The 15279-nt window shown below is 33.8% G+C and overlaps 2 protein-coding genes across 14 annotated transcripts; both read left to right on the top strand.

The window, feature by feature from the left end:
- The first annotated feature begins 1388 nt into the window (after positions 1 to 1388).
- LOC132314005 (UPF0481 protein At3g47200-like) lies at positions 1389 to 2735 on the top strand. Its single transcript, XM_059812930.1, has one exon. It carries the CDS (start codon positions 1389 to 1391, stop codon positions 2733 to 2735), a length of 1347 nt encoding a protein of 448 aa, XP_059668913.1.
- Positions 2736 to 10578: 7843 nt separating this feature from the next.
- LOC132311408 (uncharacterized) lies at positions 10579 to 14390 on the top strand. 13 transcript variants are annotated; one of them, XR_009482963.1, is made up of 9 exons: positions 10615 to 11160; positions 11403 to 11508; positions 12406 to 12536; positions 12979 to 13171; positions 13271 to 13357; positions 13519 to 13589; positions 13664 to 13819; positions 13916 to 13977; positions 14067 to 14390. XR_009482963.1 is itself a non-coding variant. In XM_059809309.1 (3 exons), exons 1-3 carry the CDS (start codon positions 10986 to 10988, stop codon positions 12467 to 12469), a joined length of 345 nt encoding a protein of 114 aa, XP_059665292.1. In that variant the 5' UTR covers positions 10610 to 10985; the 3' UTR covers positions 12470 to 13230. The 13 variants fall into 13 exon arrangements, 1 of the variants encoding a protein (XP_059665292.1); XR_009482961.1 differs by having other exon boundaries at positions 10620 to 11160; positions 13051 to 13171; XR_009482964.1 differs by having other exon boundaries at positions 10621 to 11160; positions 13087 to 13171.
- Positions 14391 to 15279: the final 889 nt, after the last annotated feature.

The following is a 15279-nucleotide window of genomic DNA, read 5'->3' as shown; positions in this document are numbered from 1 at the left end:
TGTTAGCAATTTTTTGTCCCTTTCATTGATTCTTTCGAGCTATCGTCTTAATCCTACCCATTTCTAAACCTAAGACATACCATAGCAAACTTAACAAGTGTTGCGTATGTACCAAGAACCACCCCTGCACCAATAAACCAACAATATTTCATATGAATCCCCTAAATTAAAACCAAATTAACTAGAATTAAACTACAACAATTGAAAACATGGCAGATAAGAAAAAAAATTTAAACAATTTCTCCGACCAAACCTCTATTATGCACAAACAACATTTGAACCAATTGTCAACAAAATTTGAACTATAAACACATAAAACGAGCACAAAATTAACTGCAAATAAAGTGCAACAAGGAAAATCATACCAACCAAGAACAGAAAGGACACACCAATTTCTGACGATTTTGAACAGAAGACCTAAACGAACACCAACTTCCTTTGCAAATCAATCAACCTAAAATTTTAACCATAAACACCCAAACAAACAAAGGAACACCAACATGCAGTTTGATTTAGTTCCCTTCTCTTCCAGATTTTTTAGCACCCTTCCTTCTACTTCCACGACCTAGAACAAAAAATTGGGAAGGAAAATGACAAGGGCATTTTAGACTTTTTCAAACATAAAGTAAGGATATTTTGGTAATATTCTGTATTCAGATGATTATGAAGTGTTTCAAAAAATTCATTAAATATATATATATACACTACATATACATCGCGTTAAACTTTGTTACTCTTCCAAATAGTAAATTTTTTTTTTTTAATTGACGTAGCCCACAGGCTCCAACAGGTCTCCTGTTGAGCAGTAGATGATTTTTGTCCGTATCATTTGCTGAAGGGTAGTGGTATTGAGGTACAGTATCGGATGCATGGGATTCCCTCTAGAGAATTACGAACCAACCCCATTGCACTATTGGAGTGAGAGATTGGACATTAAACAAGTCAACGTGAGAAAATGTCAGGCAACTTCTGAGATTTATTATTAAATAAGTGATCGCAAGTAAGAGGAAACAACTGTGATATCAACAAGGCAACGTGAGAAAATGTCAGGCAACTTGTGAGATTTATTATTAAATAAGTGATGGTAAGTAAGAGGAAACAACTGTGATATCAACAAGGCAACGTGAGAAAATGTCAGGCAACTTGTGTGATTTATTATTAAGTAAGTGATGGTAAGTAAGAGGAAACAACCAGCCTTTTGTTTATTTCTTCACTTGAAAAAATTCTCCATCTAATGGTTGATTGGTTGACCCATTAAAGATAAAAACAACATACTGTATACAACAGAAAAGCCCTTGCCCTTCGATAGTGCAGGCGTCTTGGCAAACCAGCATAAAAGTCCTGACGCTTTAACCCAAACACAAACCTAGCTAAATAATAAATCGGTTATGGCCAACGAAGAAATTTCAAATCTTGATGAGATGTTGGATTCCCTGCAGAAAAAGATGGATGAAAATAGATCATACAACATGATGTCTCCGATGGTTGGCGAACTGACGGCGCCAAAGGTCCATGGCATGTATGAGGTCCCGGATGTGCTTCTTGAACAAAACAGAGATGCCTATACTCCAAGCTGCGTATCTATTGGGCCTTTTGGCAGATTATGGAGTGAAGATGTAAAGGAGATGGAGGCGGTCAAATTGAGGTATATGACTCAGCTACTTGAGCGAAATGGAACACTTGCGGCAACACTAAGGGAATGTACGCAAGCTATGTTGATGCTAGAGGGCCGTGTTTGGGGATGCTATTACCAAATTGGTGTATATAGAGACATTACTGCACAAATGTTGATGATTGATGGTTGTTTCATAATTGAACTTCTTTACAAGAAATGGGTAGAGATGTCTGACCCGATTTTGCAGAACCATTTGAAGTACCATCAGATCAAACGTGACCTGCTATTGCTCGAGAACCAAATCCCCTTCTTCGTTCTTGAAGAATTGTTCAGGCTGACAGTGGAACGAATCCTGGAAACTACTACTACTACTATTGGCCGCGGAGTCACCCTCCGTAGATTTGTCATTTCATTCTTTGGGGATATGATGGGAGTAGAAACGATTGATGAAACAGAAAACTTGGAAAACAAGTCCCCTTATCATATACTCCATTTTTTACACATTTGTTATCTATCTTCTTTTCAGAAGAAGGCACCCGTATTGTACAAACACAGAGAGAAACCTAGATTCAAATATAGTGCAACAAAACTGCAGAGTGTAGGAGTCAAGTTTGGGACACGGAACAGAGTAAGCTTGTTTGATTTGAAATTTAGTACGGATCGTCCTTGCTTTTGTTTCTGGAGAAGAGGTCATTTTAAAATCCCACGTTTCTCTGTCAATGATTCTACTGAATCATTCTTACGAAACTTCATTGCTTTCGAGCATTGTTGTCCCGGTATTGACAAGTATTTCACATCGCATGCCGTTGCCATGAGTATCCTTATGGACTCCGCAGAAGATGTTAAATTGCTCGAAGAAGCCGGAGTCATACGTAACAATTTGGGTTACAGTGAAGCGGTGTCAGAACTCTTCAAGGATATTACCAGCGAAGAAGCCATTGTAAGAAATCAATACCTTCTTTATAAAGATCTGTGGATGCAGGTGTTAGATTTTTGCTCACCTTGGCGACTAGCGTTTGCTAATGTGACGACACAAATGGCAGTAGCCGCTGTCATTATTCTCAATCTCATCACACTTTTGTCCTCTGTCTACACCGTTCTTTCTTATTACCGCAACTAGCAAGGTAATTATTTCACTCGTGTATCACTGTGTATGACTATTCCTTTGTTTCAATAAATCAATCTCGTTGTTTCAGGCTTTCAGCAACATCAGTAATCTAAAATGTATTTGTGAGAAAGAGTGTTAATGTAAGTCATTTATGCATTGTCATCTTTATGTTTGTCATTCATATTAGAATCTGTATGTATAATTTCTTAATTTATTTATCTCTTGATTGTATGATTCTCAATATCAGTAGTGTTTGATATATTCCCCAATAAATTTTACTACTATTAAGTCAATTTTATTATAACCTGTAGTCTTTGTTCAAAATTGTGAATTTTTGATTCATCTGCAACTATTTTAGAGACACTACATTTAATGGCCAAGGTGAGGTAATAACCTTTAACAAAATACCAGGTGTCTTCTGGCCTTAAAAAAGTAGTTGGTTTTACTTAAAAAATATAGTGATGGGATCTCATCACGATGATATCCAATCAGTGCTTATTAACGGCTATTTCAAAATCATCCTCTTGGTTGGATTGGATGCCATGGGTCTCTATCACAATTATAGTTGCTGATGATGGAAGGAAAAGAAATGGGTCTCTATCGCGTATTCCATTTTATTTTTTTCTTTTTTCTTTTTTTTTTCTTTCCTATGCCTTCTATTTCAAACTCATCAGGAAAAGAAAAGAAAGAAAATGATGAGATGATTTTTTGTATTTGGTAGAAAATTTTGGAAGGAAGGAAAATAAAAAGGAAATGGAATGATTTGGAAGAATACATTAAAATTGTTGGAAACGTGAGTATTAAAAATATAAACTTTAGATAAGACTTGAAATAGATTTCGCTAATAATTTTTTGCGGATCTCAAAATGAGCGCGTTTCTTTCCGCAAGGAGATGAACGTGATATATTTACTTTCTCAAATCCGTTTCTAGGTAAATGAAAAATTAGTTCCAAAGTGTGGTGTTTTGATAAGCCTAAATAGGTATGCAAAATGTTGGAAGTGTTTGTCCCACATGAAAAAAATGTTGAAACTAATTGAAATTTAAATAAGCCAAATTTGGGCTTGGGCTTGGACTTAGGCTTAATTATAAAGTCCAATTATTCTTTTTACTAAATGGAATCTTGGATTGGGCCTTTAATTTTGGGCTGGGCTTATTTAAATGGGTGGTTAGTTTTTTAATTTAAATTAAAAGTTAGTTTTTTTTTTTTTTTTTTCCAAAGGGTTGCATCTGTTTTTCAAAGAGTTGTATCCATTTCTAAAGGGTTGCAACTCAAAACCAACAGACATAACTATTCATGTGAACCATTGCAACCTATTGGAGTGGATGTGTCTATTGGTGAACAGACACCATGTGAACCATTGCAACCTATTGAAATGGACGTGTCTATTGGTGAACAGACACCATGTGAACCATTGCAACTTATTGGAATGGATGTGTCCATTGGTGAACAGACACAATATGAACCATTGCAACCTATTGGAATGGTTGTGTCCAATGATGAAGGGGCGCACCCAATCCGAAAAGGCATTTCTACTTCTATAAATACCCCCCCTTTGGATCATTTGCAAGTTATTCATTTTTCAATTTCTTCTATCTCCCTCTCTAAACTTGAACCCAACCTAAGCGGGTTCAAACCATAGGTTAAGTGGTCCGAACCACTTGAACTCTAATCCAATTTCATCGAGCCATATTAAGATTAGTCCGAACCATTTAGTTCGGATTGCAGCCAATTTAGCATTTATATAGTATAGATGCATTTTTGAGTCACAGAAAGTATTACACAGAGAAGGTTCGTCGTATCTACGAGTTTGTAGTGCCATCATTGGTGGATGTAAACCGTTATATCCTAGGAGATAGACGCCACTGAGTCCGTTAACACCATAGCGGGGCGAATCTGTCTTAAGGACATAGTATCCAATACTAGTCTCGGTCCAGGTTCTTTATTTATTATTTATTAATTTATTTTATATATTTAATTAAATATATAGTTGCATATTTAATTAATCATTTCTTAGCATATTGTTAATCATCTCATAGCATATTAGTTTAAGGGTTGTTATATCTTAAATTTCACATGAAGCATATATCTTTCTAACAAAAATGTGAAGAATTGGTTTTGTCATCCTTCTAAAATGGGAGGGAATAGAAGAAAATATCAGTATTCTTTATTAAACTTTATTAATATCAAAATTTCAAAAGAAAATGTGAGGACGTAGTAATGGTTGTGAAATGGTTGGGAATTTGGCAAGGACACATTTGGAGAAATATTCCTACATACTTGGTAGGTTGTTTTTTTTTTTTTTTTTTTCTAATTTTTATTTTATTTTTACTATTATTATTATTTTACTTTTATTCTTATGGTAGGGATGTTGGGACAAATGATTAGTGTGCATATATTCCAACATTTTAAACGTAAAAAATAATATATTGAACTAAAATTAGATCAATTAACCAGAATTTCCAGGAAAGGGGAAGCTAATTTTCTAAAAGAAAGTGAAATTTCTCCACATGCACTTGCCATGTTATTCTTTCCTTGCCAACAAAGCTTACTATTGTACCTCTGGAATCAATTCTTATTATCATTAGTGTTTGATAACAGTGATATTAAAGGGGTAATATTGGAAAATAAAATTCAGTGTAAATGGAATTATGAACTTAATTTCTAATTTTAAGAGTTGGACTTATTTGTCCTAACAATTTTTTTTTAAGACTTATTAGTCCATACAATAGAAATGTAAGACCAAATAATTTTTTTTTTTTTTTTTTTCTCATTTTTAAAGTTTTAAATTTTTTATTTTAAAAATATAGGGCAACAAAACTCCAAAGTGTAGGAGTCAAGTTTGGGCGCCACGTAAGAGAGCAAGCCTATTTGATTTGAAATTTAGCACGGATCGTCCTTGCTTTTGTTTGTGGAGAAGAGGTCATTTTAAAATCCCACGTTTCTCTGTCGATGAATCTACTGAATCATTTCTGAGAAACCTCATTGCTTTTGAGCATTGTTGTCCCGGTATTGACAACTACTTCACGTCACATGCTGTCGCCATGAGTATTCTCGTGGACTCTGCAGAAGATGTTAGTTTGCTCGAAGAAGCCGGAGTCATACGCAACTTTTTGGGTTCCAATAAAGCAGTGTCAGAACTCTTCAAGAATATTACCAGCGAAGAAAGAATTGTGAGAACTATCAAAACCTTCTTTATAAGGATATGTGGATGCAGGTGAGGGATTTTTGCACACCTTGGCGGCTAGCTCTTGCTAATGCAAACACACAAATGGCAGTAGCTTCTGTCATTGTCCTGAATATCATCACACTTTTGTCCTCCATCTACACCGTCCTTTCTTATTATCGCAACTAGCAAGGTAACTATTTCATGTGTATCAGTGTGTATGTATGTCTACCATATATTCCTTTGTTCCAACAACTCCATCTTGTTAATTAATTCATCTGGATCAGCATTAGTAATCTGAAATGTACAGTTAATTAGAATTGTACTGGTACCTGTGAGAATGCGTGTAAGTCATTTATGTACTGTCATCTTTATGCTTGTCATTTAGATCTCTCTCTTTATTGTACTTATGATTCTCATTATCATTAGTGTTTGATATCTTCCCCAATATTATTTATCTTGAATTACTATGAAGTCAATCTTATTACAACTCGATGATTGAAATTTGTTCAAAATTGCAATATTATACTTGCATCTGCAACTATTTCAGATTTTCAGATCCACTACAAGGTGAGACTCGAGAGATCATTGACATTTAAGAAAATCATAGGTGTCTTCTGGCCTTAAAAAAGTTGGTTCTGCAATTAAAATATTCATGGTGATGCTATGCTCTTCAACCACTTGTCTGGTTCATTAGCTGACAATTAATTACTTCAGTTTGCTCCAACACTATATTCTTTCCCCTGTAGCTTGTGAGCATTCATTGCTCCTCATTTTTCTGCGGATTTGCTCTTCTTCTTTTTGGTTAGGGTCCCATTGGCTAGATGAAATAAATGCTAGAAAATGAAAGTGATATGAAGAAAAAGAAAATAACTTTATAAGTTTTATTTGGGCAGCCAATTTTTTCAATAAATTTGTGAGAAAATTTAGTTTCATAATTTGAATAACATGAAAGTTGGTAGAAAATATTATGAATTACTTAAACTGTTCATTTTATATTAAATATGTAGTTCTAAATAAATTTAAATTTAATAAATATTTTTATTTTTTTTAAAATTAAAAGTAATATAGGAATCTAAATAATAAAAATTTGTTATAGGGAGAGAAGGAGAGAGGGGAGGGTAAATAAACAATTTCATATAGTTTTCTCAATAGAGCAAAACTTTTCTGAGTTTTTTGTAGAAAATTTTTGTGAAAAGTTAGATGGTTATAAAAATTATTTTTTCACAAAATTTTCTTTTCTTCTTAACCAAACTCTTCAGTTATTTTTTTTTTTTTTTTTTTTTTTTTTTAAATCCCCTCACACAATTATCATTATTATATTTTCTATTTGTATTTTACCAAATCTCACTCAAAAAGGAAATTTCACATAGGAATGACAAAACTTAGGTTGTTGTGCCTCATGTTGACAGAGTCCATTAGGGTGCAACCCCTTTAAATGTGGTCCTTGCAGCTTGCTGTACCTTGATGAAAATTTTGGTTGTATGAGAGGTATGCGAAATAAATAATCTAGGTATCCAAATTATTAATGGGTTGCACTGAAATAAAAATCGTAACAATTATTCATTATTCATTAGTAGCCGTTGAAGAGGGATTTTGCGCAATCCGGATCTGATCTGATTTCCTGAATAAAAAGAAGAAAAAATGATTCTATAGGCACCGGTGTCTTATTGGTGAAATAGAACTATTGAAGAGGGATTCTGCGCAACCCGAATCTGATCTGACTTACTGAACAAAGAGAAGAAAAAGTAATCCAAGAAAATGAGTTGGGATATGTTTCATACCTTAAAACGGTCAATTAACTCCTTTTTTTATAGAGTTTAGGTCAGGATGTAACGTCGAGTTACTGTCGTAATTTATGAGAGTAGTTAGTTTTATCATTATCGTAATCTATAAAATCTATCTTAATCTTCTAAGATAAAGCGTTAATTTAACAACCTTACCTTATACTCGGGTATTTAAATTTATTCATTCATTAGTAGCCATTAGAGCTACATAATAAGGTATGTGAAATATTGGTTAAAGAATATAGGTACCCAAACTAATAATGGGTTCCACTAAAATAAAAATAAATTGTAACAATCATTCATTAGCAACTGTTAGGGCTACATAATATAATACGTGGAATGATTAGTGAAACAAATAATCTAACTATTCAAACTAATAATGGTTTCCACTTAAATAAAAATCATAAAAATTATTCATTTTAGGATGGATACATAATAAGGTGGATTGGTAACTATTTACTTAGTACGTGAAACAAGAATATATTAAAAAAAATTATTTTCTTATCCAGTTGATATCCAAAATGGACATTTAATGCACTTGACCAGTATAATGTATACAGTACTCGAATAGGAGATTTGTTGGTTAACAAAAAAAAAAAATGTTATTAGAAATAAAAATAAATATCTAATGTCCACCTTTCTATTTTTAATGGTCCCACTGCAAGAAAAGATGGGTATAACAGTAAAAAATTAGCAGCAAATATTAAAAAATACTGTTAAAAAATCTTTTTTAAAAACACTTTATAAAAAATGCCATCGGAAGTTTAAAAAAAAAGGATTAATTACACTCACACTCTTGAGATTTGTCTTATTGACAGTCAGATGAAAGATAGTCATTTTTTGAACAATGACACCCCGTCAGATTTTGCATCCAAACAAAGCCTAAAAAGGAGTAAAATATCTGCATTACCCTTTAATACTTTATTCATATTTAATCTAAACTATCAAAACCATTAAATTACCGAAATACCTTCTTTTATTTTAGGAAAAAAGAAAATTAACTACACCCACCTACTTTCTCTCTCTAACCTCAAAATCCTCAACCCACTGTCGCCACAACTCACATCTGCCACCGCCACAACCTCCACCACAACCGCCACCTCCACCCGGTTTTTTATTTTTCTCTCTCCACTCAACCGTCGGATCGCAATTCTCCTTGGTTAACGCTACTTCTCCGCCAATACGTCGTTTCTCACTGTAGATTTTACTCCATCAGATCAAGAAGAGCCCAACAAGTGTAACAACCCAGTTCTGTGTGTGTGTGTGTATATATATATATATATAATTTTTTTTTATTCACAAGAAGTTTAGAGGATTTGTGGTGACGAGAGGTGATGCACAGAGAAGAGGAAAGATGGTTGCTTCGATCCGACGAATATTCCGATCACTACCTATAGTCTTGTTTGAGCCCGAAGATTGATGTTGGCTTGGAGAGTTCACTGTTCACGAATGCTGCATCGTCATGCTCGCCGAATCCGTTGAACATATTGTCTTATCCCAATCGACACTATCAAAATCCAGCGTAACGGCAATTTGGTTTTCATTACCATATTCAACCCTCACTCTCCGGAGTTGACTAACCACCATCGGCCCTAGGTATATTAGTTGGTGAGCACTGGTGTTGTTGGCGGCGGCAGAGAAAGTTGCAGTAGCCATTTAGGGTTTCGGCATTTGTTGTTGGCTACTTAGGCTTTCAATTGCAATGGTCACTTTGGTGTTTGAGGATTTGCAAATCGTTGATCAGCGATTCAGGGTGATCGATGATCATCGACTTAGGGTGTTTTGCATTGGTGGGAGTTTTCAATGGGTTGCAGGGAATAGAGTTTGAAGATGATAAATAACGTGTTTTGGTGGTATAGATTACATGAGATTTTTTTTTAGGTAATCAAGATGTTCAATCGATTGTTAATGGAGAGGAGGTGGCCGACGTACTTTGGAGTGGTCATGTTTGGTGTTGTACATGGGGCTATGGTGGTTCTGGTGGTGTGCCGCCAGTGGTCATGTTTGGTGTTTGACATGGGGTGCTATGCTGATGGCGGTTGTGGTGTTGTGATGCAAGTGGAGATGGCAACCACCCTCTTCTTCTTCCCTTCCTCTTACCCCATGCTCTCTCTGTATATCTGTGTATATATATATATAAAAGGTGGGGATGATATATATAATTAAATGTATATAATATATATATCTGATAGGTAGTTTGGTAAATTAAAATTAGTGAGAAGGTTAAATCGGTAATTTTAATATTCTAATGGTTCAATTGACAAGTCAAAGGGCATTTTAGTCATTTGATAAATGTCAGAGTGTTCAGGTGTGCCTTTGTCAAACTCAACAAACTTGAGGGGGTGTCATTGTTCAAAAAATGTTTATCTTTCACTTACCTGTTAATAGGGCAAACCTCAGGGGGTGTAAGTGTAATTAACTCAAAAAAAAAATGCCACCCACATTTTTTATTTTTATTAGGGAAAATTACATATAAATGGAGTTAAAATTTCATATTTACTTAAAGACTGAGTCAAAGTTCCATATTTTTCTAAAATGGATTGCTGAGGTGGCACATGGTTTTTTACTGTTTAGAAAATTGTGGTGCCTAAAATGCCCTTCCCTAACAAAAAAGTAGTACCTTCAGTTCAAAAAAGTAGTACCTTCAGTTTAAAAAAGTAGTACCTTCGAAGAAAAAGTAGTACCTTCGCGGGTGTTTAAAAAACATGGTACCTGAACACCAAAAAGTAGTACCTTCAGTTTAAAAAAGTAGTACCTTCGAAGAAAAAGTAGTACCTTCGCAGAAGGGTATTTTAGGCACCACAATTTCTAAACAGTAAAAAACCATGTGCCACCTCAGCAATCCATTTTAGAGAAATATGGAACTTTGACTCCGCCTCTAAGTAAATATGGAACTTTGACTCCATTTATATGTAATTTTCCCTTTTTATTATTCATTTTTTTATTTTTCTTTTTTCATTTTTTATTTTCCAATTTTCAATCACTCCTCACTTTCTCTCTCTACCCCCAATCTTCTCTCTTTAGTTCGACTGGACTCTCTCTCTACCCCCAATCCTCTCTCTCGTCGCTCCTCATTTTCTCTCTCGTCGCTCCTCGCTCTCTCTCTCTACCCCACTCCTTTCTCTCTCTACTCTCACTCCTCACTTCTTCACTCATAACTATTTCTCCTAAATCAGACTGCGAACCCTAGGTTTTTCACTCTTCATCATAATTTGTTTTTATTGGATTTCATACTCAATTAGGCATTGATGTTTGTAAATACAGTAGTGCATTAGCACAATCTTCTAATTTGCAACAGTATTTGAACCATATGAATGGATCCGTTGAAATGAATCGGAGTTTGAAGGAATATCTGATCGGAGGGAGGTCGCAGCGCCGGCCAGGTCTCATTCTCGACGGAATCTCCGAGGATATGGACGAGAACTTGGATCTCTTCTCTAGGAATCGCCGGAGTATCTCCGTTGCTTCGTCCGATGAATCGGACGGTACGATTCCTCTTCATATGCACCGCATTATCCTTCTCTTTGAATCTCACTACTCCTTATTTACTTGTGGACTGTGATATTTCATTCAAAGCTGTATGATTTAGTTTAATGCATAGTTAATTTTGATCTGATTCTGTTCAATCAGCTAATTAATGCCTTCACAACTTGTTCATAATTGGGATTTTATGAAGCCAGAGCGTTTTGATTTCAGTGTTAATTTACTTTTCATTACCTAATTTTAGTTTCAGTGAAATTGGGGAGACTTTCAGTTGGTTTAGCGAAACCGTCGAGGAATGGGATAGATGATCTATTGTCATTAACTGACGGAGGAAAGCACGACTACGATCGGTAAATTGTGAATATTTTCCTTCATTGATTTGATTTATATGTACATTATTCAACTTCAGATCTAGCCTCTTTATATAGTGGTGTTAGGTGGAGTTAAATCAATGGATTTAATACAAATTATGAATCCACCTTTTACAATGTTGTCTCGTTGTTCTATATGTTGATAATTCAGTAAAACTCAACTGGCATGATAAATTTCTCAAATTTCTAAGGCCTACGTGTCTTTTTTTTTTTTTTCACCAATGCTAGTATTTTTCTGGTATAACGAAAGAACTCTGAGAGTGAACTCTTTATATGGATGGGTTGAGGATCATCTCTATTCATGCATTTTGGTATGCCTCTTTAATGCTCATTTTCTCTCTCTCAGAAAATTATCAAAAGCAAAAAAAAAAATTCTCTCTGAGAAATTTCCCAAACACTGTCTTCACTCTTACCTTCTCTTTGAACCGTAATTTTAACAAAACCAAAAATGGTTTCTTATCTTTGAGATAGATAGAATCCTCTTTTTCATCATATTCAATTTAATTTAAATTATAATTGATTATATTTATGAATACAAACACCATTATACATTACACTATCACATAAAAAAATTTTGTACTTCTAATTAATGATTTTGGAGTTGAAGTTCAACTTAGGGTTATGATTATTAATCATATTAAACGCACAAAATGTTTAATCCAACTTGCTAAAATACAAGATAAAAAAAGAAATTCATTTTGCTGCCATGTTAAAAAGTTGACATCTCAGCCTAAGGAAGGAAAGAAAAATAATAATAATAATAATAAAAGAAACTTTACATTTTTGTACAGCATTCATTGCAGTGTGGTGAAACTTGAATTAAAATTGTATTATAGATTGTTATGTGTTTTTGATTGTACCCATTAATGTTTCTAGGCTTCTTACTCCTCTTGAAATCCCACTTTTTCCTTCATCGGATGGAAATGAGTCTAAAGTCTAAACTAGCCCCAGAAGCTCCAAGAAGGTCTTCCATGGTTAGACCAGACTCTACAGCTAAGACTTCAAGGGTATGTTTTCTATGTTCTTTTGTTTTAGCTATTGAAATTATCAACCAATAAAATACATAAAGTGACTGTCTGTCTCACCTACATTTTATTTAGATAAGTTTTTGAATTTTTAGGTGTTCAGAGCTCACTTGAAATTTTACCCCATTTGATTTAGAACTTATTTTTTAAGCGAGATCCAGATTACCTTATTAAACACACTTAATTGGATAATCACTTAATTTAAATTTGGTGAATTGGGGTCTCTCATGATTATAATTTTTATAAAGTTAAATGTAGCAAATTATGACGTCTAATGATTCCATTAAATGTTTAGGACTTTATGTTCCACTGATCTGGTCTATCATGCCTTATAATTGTATCCAATGTTTACATTCTTGTGATCTATTTTAATGCCTAATAATGAAAGAGTTGGTTCTGAATCATGTTTGTAAAAAACCTACAGTGATTGCTTCCATTTCAAGGATCTTCTTTTAAAGAACTTGTTAAAATAGTTTTAAAGTACCTTGGGTTGCAGATCTCTAATATGATATTTCCTGGGAAATCAACCCAGTCCATGCTAGTCCTAAGTTTTCCAGTGTAAGAAGCACCCTAAGTTCATCGAACTCTCTGGCACATCAGAATTTGAATTTTCCAGAGTAAGAAGCACCCGAAGTTTCATTTTTGTCATCTATTGTTCTGCACTATATTTTTTTTTGTCTCTCTTATCATGTTTTATTGTCAAATTTGATCTGCAGGTCTCTACATCCATGAAGGACCTGTGGTATGATGTTTTTGGGATATCAAAGGAAAAGAAGATCCAAGAGCTGTGAAAGGGAACCAAGGTATGACTTGCTTTGGTTTTCTTTAAACTTACAACCTTCATATGCATATTCGAGTGCTCTTTCATGTGATTTAGTAATGATTATTACCTCTTTATAGTGTTTTTTGGAAACTTAGACCTTGTTTTCATCAATTCCTTCTGAAACTTGGCACTTGTACATAGAATTGCTAGATGCATTGCCTGAGAAAAGAACATTTGAGGATGGTGGTTATTTGTTTGATGATGCAAAAGAGGTACTTCACAAGCACAACATCTTTAATCTTGATTCTTATTATTTATTTGCTATCTCAAATTGTTCTAATTGCAGCATTGCTGAAAAAATCAGTTTGATTCAGAGCAATTTGAAAAGATCCTGGAGTTTTGAAGATCTGGGATCGATAGTGGAGCTACCCTTGAGACTGGAGGTGAGAGATTTGGTACCAAGGGCTACTATATCGCGCCCACGGTTTTCTCTAAAGTTCTGGTATATCTCCTTGCTCCATAAATAGTTAGTAAGATTACCTTTCCACTGTGGAGGTCAATGTATCATCAAAACTAACATAATTGTAACTTAAATCAGGACGACATGTTTATTTCAAAGGAGTAGATCTTTGGTCCCGTGCAATCTATCTTAAAATACAAGTGAGTCGACGAAAAATGCTCTGTATTGCCTATTATTGGAGTGTTTGTGCTTCTTCACCTTCACCATTTTATTTGCTGGTGGATTGCAGGGATCTTAATGATGTGATACGAAGGGCAAATGCCTCTCATTTATGGGCTGGCTGCTGGGGTATTTACTCAGAACCTCAGCACCGCCAACACCTTGATGCATGCATTGAGAGTTGGGGACAGTGTGGATTAACAGCTTCGATACTTTTTTTTTTCCTTTTTTTTTTGGTTGAACGATTTGATGAGACATTAAAAATCTTTTATTTCCCTTGTTATTGAGACATAGCGTCACTAATAAATGCATTGTAATTCCTTTTTTTTTTTTTGTCCTTGTGAATTGAGTTTATTTGATCAATAAATTTGGTTTATGAATGGATTGACCTTGATTATAAGAATTTGAATTTTCATTAAATTTGTTTCATTTTTTTTTTTTAAAGGAATGTCATTTTTGGCAACATTTATATTTGTTTTCATATGTTTTTCATATATGGCAGCAGATATAATTGCTGCCATCCCTATCTCGACACAGGCTATGACAGTAAATACAAACGATGCCTATAAATGCTAATAAAATTGCTATTAAAGACTAGTTGTTGTAGTGTCCCAAAATAAGTGTGTATTTGAAAAGTCAATGTATTATTTTTTGTAATATTATCATTTTAACCTTGTTGAATTGAATTTATAAAAAATAAATTATCACATCACTATGAATTTATTTGATAATTTATTTACTCTTCTTAAAAAGTTAGATTCCTAAAAATTAAAATACATGGAGTAATAACTAATAAGTAAAAGTGTTTTAATACCCCCAAAAAAACAAAGAGCCTGTTTATGCAATATCAACTAACAGATGGTAACAAACATAATAAACTGATGCAAGATTGAAGTGGTGCATGGACCATGAACACAATGTTCCATTAATGAAGACATTGTGTTGCTTGATCAATTCATGGGATGTACACACAAATTTTGTGTACTTAAATACAAATTTTTTAATAGTAGAAAAAATATATTCCAAAATAATAAAAAAAGGAATTAAATAAATAAAAAAAGAAAACCTAGATGTATCCTAAATATATAAAATCAAACATAACAAGCAATATATACTGAATTAAGGTGGTTTGACTGAAAAGAAAACTTATAATTGGAGAGTGAAGCCGAAAGTATAAGAGATTATTTCGAGGCTATATATGTATGATAGAGAATGTACGGACATGTAATTTGAATTAGAAAATGTATAATATTATATTTTGAATAAATAAATAATAATAATAA

This window comes from Cornus florida, unplaced genomic scaffold, assembly GCF_030987335.1.
Source record: "Cornus florida cultivar Cherokee Brave unplaced genomic scaffold, ASM3098733v1 CherokeeBrave_3.0.0_Hap2_Chr06, whole genome shotgun sequence".
Classification (NCBI taxonomy): domain Eukaryota; kingdom Viridiplantae; phylum Streptophyta; class Magnoliopsida; order Cornales; family Cornaceae; genus Cornus; species Cornus florida.
This window is presented reverse-complemented; position numbering and strand designations above follow the sequence as displayed.